Source organism: Asterias amurensis, chromosome 5, assembly GCF_032118995.1.
Source record: "Asterias amurensis chromosome 5, ASM3211899v1".
Classification (NCBI taxonomy): Eukaryota; Metazoa; Echinodermata; class Asteroidea; order Forcipulatida; family Asteriidae; genus Asterias; species Asterias amurensis.
This window is the reverse complement of record NC_092652.1, coordinates 27,265,147-27,279,782: the sequence shown is the minus strand read 5'-3', so window position 1 is coordinate 27,279,782 and position 14,636 is coordinate 27,265,147. Positions and strand designations below refer to the sequence as shown.

Genomic DNA, 14,636 nt, shown 5'->3' with positions numbered 1-14,636 from the left:
CCTCCCCCTATATTCCTTAATAAGCAAAACACAACCACTGTCCCACCCCGTCACCCTGCTCATTGGAGGAGAAACAGTGACCAATGTCTAAAAAAAGACGGAATTTGATGCTTCTCTTTTGGATGAGGGCTAGAATTTGTATACAAATTGGGGTACACTGAGAATCTCCGGCATGCATCTCCTGCCACACCAGGTCTGAAAAAAACGTCAAGAGAGGGCGCAGTAGCAAAATTAGCAGTATCAAGTTAGTCAGCACCACACTAACAATCAATATATTGCTAAATGCTAATATTAATATTCAATAATAAAAAATATAAAAAAATAAATTATAAAAAACAGTTAGTTGAAACCATAGAGCAACTTCCTTGCTCTATGTTGAAAAAAAAGAAAAATTCTTTTTGGTTCCTTTTTTGGAGTGTTTACAAAGTATCTCAGAAAAACACCCAATGTTTTTTTTCTCTATCTGACTTGCTGCCAGTTTTCATGAAACACTCCTCCACTTATTTTTATTTTTTGTTGAGAATAACTTTTACCGTAAATTATTACCGTGAATTGGTCAGCACTTATATGGGTTGTCTATAGGTGTAATGGTTACAATCGTCACAACTAGGTTGATATTTTTTGTTATAAATATATGCAAATAAATGGCTATTTTTCTTATACTTTGTATGGCCAAACTGCAAATTTATAAAATGGCAGTTTATTATACTATTTCTAATAACAATCAACTAAGTTGTGTTTGAAGCGTTGCATGTTGTAGAAAATAAGAAGAACCTATAACTAGCTAACTTGCAGAGACAACCATGAGTCAATCAATGAGCAGAATATACTGTTTGGAAATGTTGAAACAGCACTACACTTTTCAAAGCCATTATTCCTCTCAAAGGAGATTTGCACATGGTTGTACCAGAAAGTTTACTAGTTACAGTTATTTCTGAACTTATTAAAAATGAAAATCTCAACAAGATTTTTTGCTTTCTTACAGACTTTTATTATCCAAATATGTTTCATGAAATCAATATCAACATAATTTTAAAATCTTTTCACATCCATTTCGTTTCATTATTTTGTTATACCAAAACTGGCAAATAATAAAACACAAACAGAATAAAGATATTGAACAACTAGGGAGACCACAAACTTGTCTTAGTTCAACCCTTAATCATTCTCAATTTACCCGTTCAGTTTCCCAATTAAAGTTTATATGGTGATCCCCTTACCACTTGGGTGTGATCCCGTGCTACAATGCAGTTAACAGTCATTATGGCTTCTGACTGGCACACCAGAACAAAGATATTGTCAAAAGTAGGGAGGTCACCAACAAAGGGCTAGATAGCTTAGCCAATAGTGTGCGGGTGTGGCGGTTTCAACTTTCCGTTGTGTTCAGTTTTCGGAATGACCAAATACGGTAACAGTACGTCATGCGACGCCTGCACACAGCAAGCGAAAGTAGTCAATTGTTATGCTGTATTGAGTCCCGAAAAACTGAACACGGCGGAAGACTGAAACCATCACACCAATACAGTTGTCCAGAGGTCGACGGTTCAATTCCCTCTAGTAAATTTCTCTTTGTTCAACCCCCAAAAATTAATAATTTTACCAAATCAGTTTCCCTTGTGGTTGATTTTTTTGGTATTTAAAATTAAGAACACTCACATGGAAAAAGTATACTTTCACTACAGTATTCAACAAAAAATCCTTTGTAACCCCACCCTCTCCAAAAAAGAAAAAAAAAAAAAAACGTTCTTTGTGTTGCTTTCAGACTACCTGTATGACACCGATTCAGTGTGATAATACTTCATGTTATTAGCCATTTGCAAGTTATATTTTAATAACGCCTGGTGCAATGACTTGTCTGTTCACTGGTATATGCTACAGTTGAATTCGTCAGACTAAACATTGCTACATCATTATCCATCATTAGACTTTAAAGCACCCCAAACAAATGCAATGACAAAATGCTTCGGGGATTTGTAAACAAAGGCCCCAGGGATTTGCAAACAAGGGCTCGGGTGTGAAGCATTTAAACAGCTGAACAGGCATTACGAAATTTGCCAGACAACTGAAGTTTTTTCCCCGTTTGTTTGAGCTGATACTAAAATAGATGATACAAAAATGAAAATATTTGAATACAAATAGTTATTAACTACTAAGTGTGAATTTGTGGGGTGTTCCACAGGTTACGAAAGCTTACAGCTAACAATGCGACATAGCAATAGTCTGAGAAATTCAAATTGAGCATCACATGAGACAAAGTAAGGCATCATTCAAATCTAACTTTAGGCCGTGTCCAAATTAACAGCTTTGGGTGTGGCTACAGCAGCATCGCTTTAGCAACAGCCACAGCCATAGCCATTGAGCTGGACACAGCCTCCCCTGAAACCAAATGGTTTATTCCTGGATCCAATTTCATAGAGCTACTTAAAGGCACTGGACACTATTGGTAATTACTCAAAATAATTGTTAGCGCAAACACTTGCTTGGTAACAAAGTAATGGGGAGCTGTTGATAGTATACAACTTTGTGAGGAACGGCTCCCTCTGAAGTAACGTAGTTTTCAAGTAAGAAGTCATTTTCCACTTGAATATTTGAACTTGATTTTGAGACCTCAAGTTTAGAATTTGAGGTCTCGAAATCGAACATATGAAAGCACACAACTTAGTGTGACAAGGGTGTTATTCTTCCATTGTTATCTCACAACTCCCACGACCAATTGAGTTCACAAATTTTTACAGGTTTGTTAGTTTGTGCATATATAATGTTGAGATACACCAAGTGAGAAAACAGATCTTCGAAAATTACCAAAGGTGTCCTGTGTCTTTAAGCAGGAAATATTGCTTTATAATGTTCTGCTAAGCAGACTGATCTTTGACAATAACCAAAGGTGGCCAGTGTCTTTAAGCAGAAAATATTGTTAACAATGTTCTGCTAAGCAGAAATGATAGTATACCAGTCATAAATGGAACATGCAAAATGGTATTTTGGCTGGTAATCTTATCCTAGTAAGCATAATTACTTTATGCTTAGTAACTTTTTGTGCTTAAGCAGCTGGACTATTAATCTGAAATCAAGTCCATTCATCATGTGTTTTGTGACTGGAGTTACGGCCTTGTGACCGATGCTGAGTGTCTTGCTGTCTTTCATTCGGTCTCTCATTAGACCATCTATCATGGCGACCATCAGAGTATCTGTCTCGTTGACCTCTTTGGGGTTGTGACCCTTGACCTTGTCTATCTCGCTGTCTCCAGTCTTGATTATGAGAAGAATGACCCCATTGTTGATAACGACCCTGTTGACCCCATCCACTGTCCCTCTCACGATGGTGACCTCCATGATGACCTCCATGTTGACCTCCATGATCGTAATGTGGCCTCTTTGAAGGACCGTAACCTCTGTCTTGGTTATTTCTTTGATCCCGGTAACTATGGCAACAAAAGAGAATAATTATAAATACACTTAATTAATCTTTAATATCCTTAATGCTTTGAGTTGTTCACAAATTTAATACAAAACTCAATTCTTATAAAAACTGCACAAAATTGCATTTAGACTTTGGTCATCAGTGTTCTGAATACACAACATTGGGAAAGTTACTTCATCCAAAGAAATTAATAATGCAACCTTTGCTTGATTCAAGGATACATGGTTAAGATTATGTGAATAGCTGTAACACCACTAATATCTCTTTTGAGCAGTTGTTAACCACTGGTTCTTTTCAGTAACACTAATTACAAAGAGATGTTCACACACTGCTACAGCAAACCTCTCTTAGTTAACAACAAACCTGTCATTCCAGCTTCTCTTTTGTTGTCTGATGAAGTAGTTTTCCATGATGGGTGGGGGGTCCATTCCTTTGTTTTTATAGGGTTCGTAGAATGTATCTTCGTCACTGTACCTAGATGAAAACATCTCCTGATAGTTTTGGACTATATCTGAACTTGTTGGGTTTTCAGCAGATACTTTTTCTGTGCTAACATCTGTAGGTGTTTTGTCCCCTGCAGAATCCATGGTGGGATGCATTACTTTGATCTGATATCTAAAACATAAGACTCCAGCGTTATGACCTGAAAGAAGGACAATGAAATGTTATTTCCATTTTAATTAACCCCTGCAGAATCCATGGTGGGATGCATTACTTTGATCTGATATCTAAAACATAAGACTCCAGCGTTATGACCTGAAAGAAGGACAATGAAATGTTATTTCCATTTTAATTAAGGTAATGCCCAATTTGAATAAATATGTCACCAATTTCGTCAAAAACAAGACAGAGTCACTAAAACAAACCACTATTTGTTGTTGTTTTCCGAATAAAAAAGGTGACAACAAAAATGTATGGTTCACATTCACACACCAAAGCATGTGCGCCAACACCTTCAATCTGAAACCTCAAATCCTACTGTTAGCTCTTTTGTTTGTACTTTTTGGCAACATAACAGCTCCCATTGGTTTTGAGAACCTACACTAACCGGCCAGGAAGTTCACCTATTGTCGATCCTCTTTTGTAAATATATTATGTCCCAGGGCCCAATTTCATATATATATATATTTTTTTAATATGGCCTCAACATAAGTTTTATCGCGAACAGCAAAATATCAAGTGAGGGCGCTGTTGAACCCACAAAGGTATAGGTGTTGCATGCGCGAGTCGTAGAAACTGCATAGAAACCGCCCCATATTCCTTCCCACAATGCATTGCGTTTCTGAATCGCGATAAACCTTATTGTGACATATTTTTGTACCTTGTAGTTGTAGAAATTCCTAAAACACCAAACTTTTTGCATTTACAAGTGCAAATAACCAGTGGAGCCTTATGTGTTTCTAAGTTTTGGTCAAAGAGGAGACTCTTTGCTTGGCAAATAAAACCCCAAAAAATGTTTCGGAAAAGTTTCCGTATGGCGCCACCACTTTTTCATTCGAAATAAAATAATATAGTATCTAATTTACCTGATTGATATATCCCTTTTTGTAAAAATGAGTGAAAAGGTGGTGGCGCCATACGGAAAGTTATCCAATGTTTCTCGGGACTGTTTACATCGTGCACAGAGAGGTAAAAGATTTGCCACGATTTTAGGGACACCAAAACAGGACCTCCTACTACGATAGAAATGCCTAAAATACCAAACTTTTTGCATTTACAATACAAGTGTAAATAACCAGTGGAGCCTTACGTGTTTCTAAGTTTTGGTCGAGGGAGAGGAGACTCTTTGCTTAGCAAATAAAACCAACTTTTTGGTATCTACTCTATAGGAACGTAGGATCGGAGGGACTGACCCGTTTACATCGCGCATAGCCCCACTCGCGCACTACAGAGACGAGAGGTAAAAGATTTGCCACGATTTTTATTTTTAGGGACACCTTCTTGAAAACAGGACCTCCTATATTACTTGTGTTGTATTGTATAACAACATTAAGGAGAATTCTTTCACAAGATTGCACAATAGAAATATGCCTGAATTTTCTCTCATTAAAAGTTGAAAATAGCTTACCTTTGCAAATTTGCTTTCAGCTTTGTTGTTTTGTGCGTGTAGTTTTCTTTTAGACCAAGTTTTGTGTAAAGACAAGAGTAGTTTGGTACCTATACCGAGGTGAACCTAAAACTACCACTTTACGTTTGGAGTTTAGACTTTAAATTTTATTGACGGCTGTTGCATGAAAATAGTAGGGGTTTTATTTGCAAAAGAGTTTTTTTGTTCAATTAATAAATTCAAAAACACATTGAAATAAACTATTAAGAAAAATAAGTCACATTGCGGCTGGTCACATTGGTCTTTTTTATCTTTATTTTGTACTGAATCATAATACGAACACAAATAACAAAATATAAATAGTTTTGCAACAGTCGTCGTATCTTAACAAGCCTGACTAGGAAGCTCTGTCGCCGTGATTTATTGCGCATTAAAATAGCTGTTTGTGCGATAGAATTTCCTAGTGTAGGAATTGTGTGTTTTGGTTCCAGGGGTATGTGGGCAACCAAGGAAGTGATGGTGCAATAGTTTGCAATAAATAGTAAGAAGAAATTAGAAGTTAGCAGTTTGTATCGTCCAAGTATGGTGCTGAGATCGGGGTGATAAACTAGAATGTTCTGAACTACGTTGAAAAACATCTATGACATCAATGGTCAGCCTAATAAAAACGGACACCACCACTACCAAAACGTACCAGCCTCAAAATCAAAGAGAGAGAGGGGCGTAGCGTAGCTAGTAGGTTGTGGGAAGTTGTGTACTTCTTCTTCTTCACAGTCAAGTGAGTCCTAATTGAGTTGAGGGTAAGAGAGATGTTAATGATATACAAGATGATGTAAAGATGATGTAAGAGTAAAGATCTTTGGTAAGAAGGTTTTTTATTAATCTGTTTTTAATCAACATCAAAGATGATGAGATTGAACTTTGATGAGAAGTTATTGATATACTTTTATATTATGGATCAAATGGCTTAATTTTTCTTACATTACAATTTCAACCCATTTGATGACTGGTGCCGCAAGTTTCACTGAACAGATCCAGCACAGCAATAAGTTACTTATAAATTTAAGTAAATCTTTGAAAAAAATAACATTTTAACTAGAAGCTTACAGCATGAGGCTGAGGGTCTGCACGTACGTAACATAGCCAAGTAGCGGCGACTTGTGCTGTAAAAAAAAAATGACAAGACTAGAGTTAAGGGAAAGATAACCGTATCCTGCCACCACTTATCACTCATTTTTACCAATATATTTGAGTAAATTAGATACTTATTTATGTCATAACAAATGAAAAAGTGATGGCAGGATATGCGTTTTTATGTTATTAATTGTATATTATTGATCATTCAGGAACTAAGACATCATGAAGACTGAACTCAAGTCACGTTTAGACAACCCTCTTCTGACGTCATCAAGACAGAGCTGCATTGGTAGCCTCACCTCAGGCCCTCGGCTCTCTTCTTCATTAGTTAATCCTCTCCTACAGTCAGTGAGCAGTAAATCTACTCAGATTGGATCAAGGAATGCCCCTTCCAAGGATAAGAATGCGACAGGGTCTTACTCAAGCTTCAAGCCAGTTTCGCTAAATCTGAAGCAAGAATCTCTCAGCCTTCAGAGTAATCGACTCCTTCTTGGATCCAAGTTGACACCTCTCACATCCTCTTTGCTCAGCACGTCTAAAACCAGCAGTCTTCAAGGAGGCTCTTACAAAACGACCCTCTCCACAAAGTCTACTCTCATCAACCAGTCGACCAGTCTTGGCTCTAGCTCCTTAAAGAAACCTACAGTTACTAACACCTTGATAAAGCCTTCCCAGCAAAGACAAGTCAAGCCAGCTGGGTTTCAGCAACCCTCTCACCTCCCTAAGAAGGCTGTTGCAGAGAACAGACAGGTTCTTATTGATGAGACAGTGGGGAACTTTGAAATTCCTGATTATGATTTTCATTTTGATGTCAAAGAGAGAGATGATCAGTTTTGGGGACAGGATGACGAGACTTCATTTGAAACTGTAAATCCTGAATTGTTGTCGTTGATGATTTCATCAGAAGATATCAACTCAAAGAAGGTAAATCTTCAGAGAAAACTTGTTCACTTTTGTTTTATTTCACTTGTTTAAATTTGATAAGCAGGATTGATCATGCTGAAAACTCTAATGTTACTTTTCTTTTTATATTATGTTGATCAGCCAAACTTTTGTTCATTTTTATTTAATAAATTTTGCCAATACAAATCTTAACATTCACAATTTTAATTTTTACTCCCGATCGAAGTAACTACAATAATTTGTCAAGAAGCTCTGCTCCATGATTCATTTATTGTACACTAGTTTGAGCTGTGTGTCAACCTCTTACATCAGCCATTGATTCATTAGTATGATAGCCAGGCTATAATTCATATGTAGCCAGGCTATAATTCATGTAATGCCAGGCTATGATGTCCAGGGTGACAGACTAGCCTGGCCTTGCGCTTGATGATTCACCATGGATGCATGCATTACAACACACTTGATTACAATGTATGGTGTAATAATCACCTTATCTTGTTCAAACCAAACCAACATGGTCCTATTTCGTTTAAAGCCATTATACACTTTCGGTAAACACTATTGTCCAAGTCCCACACTTCGTGTATCACAACTTATATATAAAATAACAATCCTGTGGAAATTTAGGCTCAATCGGACATCGGAGTCGGGAGAAAATAACGGGAAAACCCACTCCTGTTTTCGCGCGTTTCGCCGTGTCATGACATGTGTTTATAACAAATCCGTAATTCTCGTTAACGAGAATTTATATTGTTTTACCGTTTTCTCAAAAAGTAAAGCATTTCATGGACTAATATTTCAAGAGAAGTCTTTCACCATTACCTTCTGTAAACCCTGTAAATTATTTGTAAATCTGTGAACTTTTTTTTTTTTTCCTGTACCGAAAGGGTCCAATGGCTTTAAGCGAAAAATACTACTTGGCAACTTTCTTTGCTAAGCATAAAATGAGTGGGGCACCAGTTGCATTTATGTAAACTCTATGGAATTTCGGCTGGTAACCAGTTTTTTGTTAAGCAAAATTTGTCTGTGCTTAGCAAATTTTAATGCGCACAGACTTTATGAAATTGGGCCTGTTCAGCTAAAAGGCTTATATTATGCTCCTTCAGTTACTTTGAAATGTTTGGTACATATATAAACAGTCAGACACAACCTAAGCCATAGCCAGACACAGCCTAAGCCATAGCCAGACACAACCTAAGCCATAGCCAGACACAACCTAAGCCATAGCCACACGCAACCTAAGCCATAGCCAGACACAACCTAAGCCATAGCCAGACACAACCTAAGCCACAGCCAAAGCGGAATCTTTGAAAAGAGCTTCAAATTTGCTAAGCAGGCGAAAGACAAACTACCAGCCAAAATGCCAAGGGATATATTGTAACTCTGGCTCCCAAAAAGTGTCTCCTGAAAGTGTATAATACAACATTTGCTAAGCAACATTTTTTTCAAGTTAGTGAACTGTGTCCCTGATGTCATCCCCAGCCGTGACACTGTGTCCTTGAGCAAGACACTTAACCATTGCTTCGTCCTTCGGAAGGGACGTAAAGCCGTTGGTCCCATGTGTTGTGTAACGCATGTAAAAGAACCCAGTGCACTTATCGAAAAGAGAAGGGGTTCGCCCCGGTGTTCCTGGTTGTGGCTGCTTAATGCGCCGTAGCGCCTTGTAAACCCTTATAAGGTGCTAAATAATTGGGTCTCAGAATTCATCACTGCAATAACCTATCTTTCTGAAAGTTTGTATATATACTCAGCGCCTTGAGCACCTTGTTTGGTGGATACGTGCGCTATATAAGACTTCGATATTATTATTATTATTATTGTCATAAAAAGTTCATAAACCACCCCTTCCAAATCTAATATTAAAACAAGGCTAGATCTTTTACAATTTCGCCATTCCTTTTTTTCATTTCACATTTTCAAACTTAAAAAAGAAAATGTATTTGAATGTTATTTCATTCAAATATATAGGCCTAGGCCTAAAGCATTTTGTTCTGCGTGTAGGCCCAACTCTTTTTTAGATTGAAATGAAAAAAAAACATTATTTGAACATTTTCCACTTTTATTCTAATGATTCAATGAAGTAAATAAGTTGTTTCTTCCTTTCCTTCTCATCGATTAGAGATCCTTTATAAACATGATCAGCTCGGCATTAATTCACAGTCCTCATCTTGAATCAAGAAAGGATGCAACAAGAACAGCTCTGATTAAAGAAGCCAACCCAGTCATCCTATCAGATCCTGAATTCATCCTTAAGGTTGGTTCAAAGGGTTTACTAAAACTTCAAGAGATAATATTCATTAGAAGAAATACTTATCTTTACTGTAGAAGAACTGAAAACTATGAGGCATAACATTAGTTATTAATTCTGGTTGTGAAGCCAGGGACTTTTAGAAAAGTGAACTTAATCACCTATTAGCCAAGAACTCTGGAGATGACAAAGACGGAAGTGTTAGTTTTAGATGTACGTAGGAGGAAAACATGCAGTGAGATGGTAGGGAATGAAAACCCAATCCACATAATGCCCCCTGCAGGATTTGCACAGGGGTCCTAGAGGTGGAAGATGAGAAAAGACACTTCTACGCCAACCTGTATATGTGAGACAGAGCCACAAACTATGGAGCACCTCCTGAGATGGCCCCTACTGGAGCAAGAATGCAAAATTGAGGACCTTGCAGAGTACGATTTTGCTAGGAGCTGTGTCCAGTTCTGGCTGAAACACAATATCTAGTGTGTGTGGACATGATAAGAAGAAGCCAACCCGACCACCCTAAAGTTGCTAAAGAGAGAGAGAAACCAAATCATATTTGTTCATTTCTTCATCCTAAATTAACCCTTATTTCTTCCATATTTCCCCTTCGTAGGTTGCTTTGTATACTCGACGTGAATTAAACATCCGAACTGCTGCCAACTTTCTGCTGGCCCTGGCTGCCAATCATCGTGAATGTCGACCTTACATGAAGAAATACTTCCAGAAGTCCATCGTTCTCCCATCTGATTGGGCATCTGTAGCTGACTTGTATCTTGTAAGTTTGATTTGACCATATTTTTTTACCTCATGGGGTGCTTTCAGTGGCAAATTTCCTTGCATCAGTCAGTCAGCTGAGCGAGAGGGTGTTTTTAGCCGATGCTTCTCTAAAAACTCTGAAGGTGCAACACAATTAGAACAGTTTTTCATATTGGTATTAAAAGATTTTGTACTTTCTTTTCTCCGCAGACATTCCACGACAAAAACCTGAGCTATAAATCGCTACCTTCTGCTCTTCGTAAAGTGATGGTTGCGAAGTTTCCTGACTTTGATACTTATCAGTTGGGTAAGAGAATAGAATCCAAGAAAGCTTGGTCCAAGTTTGGTACATCTGTGTCAAACCAAATTCAAATATGATCTATGTTTGTTACTAAGAAAACATGGGGATGCCGTTTATCAGGAAGGAAAGGGGGCTGAATATTTGACCCCCAGATTTTGCTGATCCTGCTGATCAGTTGTGGTTATAAAACAAAAACAGTGCACTTCAAAATGTTACTCAGCATTCTCCTGAAGACGATCAGAGCATACTGATTGAAATGTTGAGTCGATAGTTAACCACCGTTTCTTTCAGAACCTATACTAAAAAGAGATTTTAACATAGTGTTCTTGCAAACCTCTCTAGTTATACTTGCAAAATGCAAAGTTTTAAAATCCTACTTCCCTAAATCTCATCTCACAGGCAAATACAACAAGACAAAAAAGAAGGCATCTAAGAAGAAATACATCAAAAAGAAGAAACCACAACAGGAGAATGATGAGGAGGCAGACGGAGACGGGGATGGTGAGGAAGGAGGGAGTGAGGATGAGACGGGTGGAGCTAAGAAGGAAGAAGCTGAAGATGACATCCATGCTGATAGCGATGATGATGTCGATCTATGTGATCATTACACTCTTAAGCAGCTCATTAGAAAACTACACATCATGGAACCAGTAGAGAGTGTCATGGGCCTCATTGGCAAAAAGTTAGATTCCCTTCTTCATTTACTTCTTCAATAAGTCAGATTTAGGTTTACCTTAAGGAAACTTTCTTAGATAATTATAATGATTTGTAAATAATTTCTGATTTACATTCCAACACCCTTCACACAAAAGTAATCAAAAGCGCATGACAATTTTGACAATTTACTGTCTTTCTCCGCTGAAAAACACTGGCGCTTGATAGTTTTAAACATACACCATGCAATGCCTCAAATCACATTATATGTCTGTTTTTTGTGGGTTTTGTTGGTGTTTTTTTGTGGGATGTGTTTTGACCCTCTTTCTTTGGTAATAACCAGGTACCCAGAAGATCTGGAGTCTTTCTACAAGACACGCCTCCCAGGTACTTGGGACCCAGACCGTGCTGGCAAGAGAATGAGACTACCAACACCAGAGACCTGGGAAACACAGATATCTTTAACAGGAAACAAAGCCACTACTTGGGAGCAACTTATAGGTCAGACAAGTTTATTTAAACTCTTAAGAATTCCTTTTGTTTGTTTTGTTCCATTCAACATCCACTTTGGTAATTGTCAAAGAAAATTATTCTCACTTGGTGTATCCCAACATGCATAAAATAACAAACCTGTGAAAGTTTGAGCTCAACTGGACATCGCAGTTGCAAGAGAATAATGAAAGAAGAACGCCCTTGTTGCATTACTTTGTGTGCTTTGGATGCATAATAAAAGGCTTCAGCCGAGGTCTTTAATTATTTGAGTGAGAAATTACTTCGTTCTCAAAAACTATGTTACTTCAGAGGGAGCAGTTTCTCACAATGTTTTATACTATCAACAGCTCTCCATTGCTCGTTACCAAGTAATTTTGTATGCTAACAATTATTTTGAGTAATTACCAATAGGGTCCAGTTCCTTAAAGTACCATTATTAGCAAAGTTCTTTTTCAGGAGTGTATTTCTATCTAACTGATATGGCGCTTTACAAATGTCCATTATTATTATTCTTATTGTTGGGATCTTTCTGAACTTATAAATTACAGATCATAAGAAGCTTCCGTTTATGGCCATGCTGAGAAACTTGCGTAACATGACGGTGGCCGGTGTCGGGCCCAAGTACCAGGCATGGATTATCCGTAAACTTACCGATGAGCGAACGGTGATTAACAGCAAGCAGTTTCCATTACGCTTCTTCTCAGCATACGACGTACTGGACACTATGGAACTAAATCTGAAGCAATCCGAAGGAAGTAAGTGTTGATTACTTGAGTGTCTATATAGCATCACTGTTTGAAACTGTTTTCCATGTATCTTTCTAAAATTGTGCATTGGTTGAGATACATGTAGTTGGCCAGAATTATTGGATATCATTGCTCATCTTGGTGGAGTGGTCTGGAAAATCAGGTTCTAAAGGCTGAGTTATCAGAGTGTGGGTTAAAATCCTGATCAAAAAGACACATGTGTTCTGGGGCAAAACACTTGACTAGTATTGCTTCTCATCACCTAGGATATCATAGTGCACGTGAGGGTACAGATTTGATGTGAATAATTATCAACCTCAATTTAGCTACTGGTGCTGCATGAACAGGCTGTATTAATAGTGTGAGGCTCTTTGATACAATGTTGAAAAGTGCCTGATAAATGCCTACTATTGTTTTCATCATCTGTCTAATAAACTGCTGCATATCCATCAATATGAAAGGACTGACAAAACCAAATTATCATGAATGATGTTTTCTTTGTTTGTGCAAAGTTGAAACTCCGGCAGAGCCAAGTGTGAATGTTGGTAGAGGGCGTGGCCGTGGTGGCCAGCAAGGGCGTGGTCGAGGTCGTGGTCGAGGAAGGGGTGGACGCCAAAGTGCAGGACAAGGAAAGCGAAAAGTAGGAAAGCCAAAGTAAGTACGGCAAATGTTTTTGGCTCTTTAAGGTATGCTGCTTTGGTATGCATCATTGATATAAGGTTAATCGATTACTAACATGAAACTCAGTTGAGAATTTACAAACTATGTCCGATAACTGATATACCACAGTTTGATTAAGAAGTCCTATTGGTTAAAAGGAGGTCACATGACTGTTTAGTCAGGTTTAAAACGGCTGATCAAGACATCTGTAGCTGTGAATAAGTGTTCATGCAGTGCTCTTAGCCGAAGGCGTACTGCGTTCTGAAAAACCATAGCTGCCTAATTTGAAACTTAGTGTCCCTTCTCACTTAATTTGAGCCACACAAGCTCCAAGCTAATGAGACACTGTCAGTATTAATAACCTCAGCCGATTTTCTACTTCCACCCAGGTAGTAGTTAAATAGCAAGACGGTTCTTTTTAGAACAATCTACTCTGTGGTAGTAGAATATATAGCAAGATAGTTCGCTAAAGAACAAACTCTACCTGGCAAGTAGATAAACACATGGTGTTACCGCAAACCAAATACTAACAGATTGAAATGGATTCCTTTTTTAGGGAAATCAAATATACACAAGAGTTGCTGTCTCGGTATCGCAAAGCCTTGGATACAGCAGTAAAGATCTCCACACGTCACAATGTCAAGCCAATCCGTGGGAAGACTTATATCTACTGTGATGTTGGACCCAAGATGGACACCTTTGGCTGGACTGGCTCATCTTACTGTGAAAAGGTTTGTAAACTCTGACTTCTTTTCAAAGTGTGTCCAATATTGACCACCAACAAATCTTGATTGAGTCAAATTCTCAGTATGTTTGGCGACTGTGGCTATGGCTGCAACTGTTGCTATGGGGACTATAAGCTTCACTGCCTGTTCACGTGACGATCAAGCCACAGTCACTGATTCTGACATGGCCTTTACTCTGCATTGAGAAGTTTAGAAGACACTTGTGCAGTTCAGATGCCCATTATATCTTTAACAGCATTTTTACAATGCATGGCAATATATATGCACTGGCAGTGCGTTATGGCAACGCGTAAACATGACAGTACATGTACACACCAAGCAACACACAATCCCATGTATCCATTGTGCTTACTTCATTATCCCTAAAAGTTATGTAAATTGCTTGGCATTTTTTCTTCATTTTGCAGGTTTTTTATAGGATTTTGGATTACGCATCGTGCACAGCGCATTACAGACACTTTGATTAAAGTGAGATTTTCTTCACTTCCTGTTTGTAAAGAGAATATTTGATTTTGTTTGTTTATT

The 14,636-nt window shown here is 38.0% G+C and overlaps 2 protein-coding genes across 5 annotated transcripts in view; one reads left to right on the top strand and one right to left on the bottom strand.

Moving 5' to 3' along the window:
- The window catches only part of LOC139936938 (telomerase protein component 1-like), a 56,910-nt gene that overhangs the window by 16,012 nt on the left and 26,262 nt on the right, over nt 1-14,636 (top strand). The window contains exons 1-11 of one of the 3 annotated variants that reach the window (XM_071931777.1): nt 5,304-5,321; nt 5,960-6,246; nt 6,815-7,529; nt 9,628-9,762; nt 10,370-10,531; nt 10,723-10,819; nt 11,213-11,495; nt 11,811-11,968; nt 12,508-12,714; nt 13,218-13,359; nt 13,922-14,096. In XM_071931777.1, coding sequence (XP_071787878.1) covers nt 6,828-7,529; nt 9,628-9,762; nt 10,370-10,531; nt 10,723-10,819; nt 11,213-11,495; nt 11,811-11,968; nt 12,508-12,714; nt 13,218-13,359; nt 13,922-14,096 — 2,061 coding nt within the window. In that variant the 5' untranslated portion in view covers nt 5,304-5,321; nt 5,960-6,246; nt 6,815-6,827. Of the gene's footprint in view, nt 1-5,303; nt 5,322-5,959; nt 6,269-6,814; nt 7,530-9,627; nt 9,763-10,369; nt 10,532-10,722; nt 10,820-11,212; nt 11,496-11,810; nt 11,969-12,507; nt 12,715-13,217; nt 13,360-13,921; nt 14,097-14,636 lie in introns of those variants that run through there. The other 2 variants (XM_071931779.1, XM_071931778.1) reach the window with 2 other exon arrangements.
- Nucleotides 956-5,548, bottom strand: LOC139936942 (uncharacterized). 2 transcript variants are annotated; one of them, XM_071931788.1, is made up of 3 exons: nt 5,490-5,548; nt 3,785-4,064; nt 956-3,422 (listed from the first exon to the last, which is right to left on the bottom strand). In XM_071931788.1, exons 2-3 carry the CDS (start codon nt 4,018-4,020, stop codon nt 3,068-3,070), a joined length of 591 nt encoding a protein of 196 aa, XP_071787889.1. In that variant the 5' UTR covers nt 4,021-4,064; nt 5,490-5,548; the 3' UTR covers nt 956-3,067. The 2 variants fall into 2 exon arrangements, with proteins under 2 accessions (XP_071787889.1, XP_071787890.1); XM_071931789.1 differs by having other exon boundaries at nt 3,785-4,036; nt 5,490-5,533.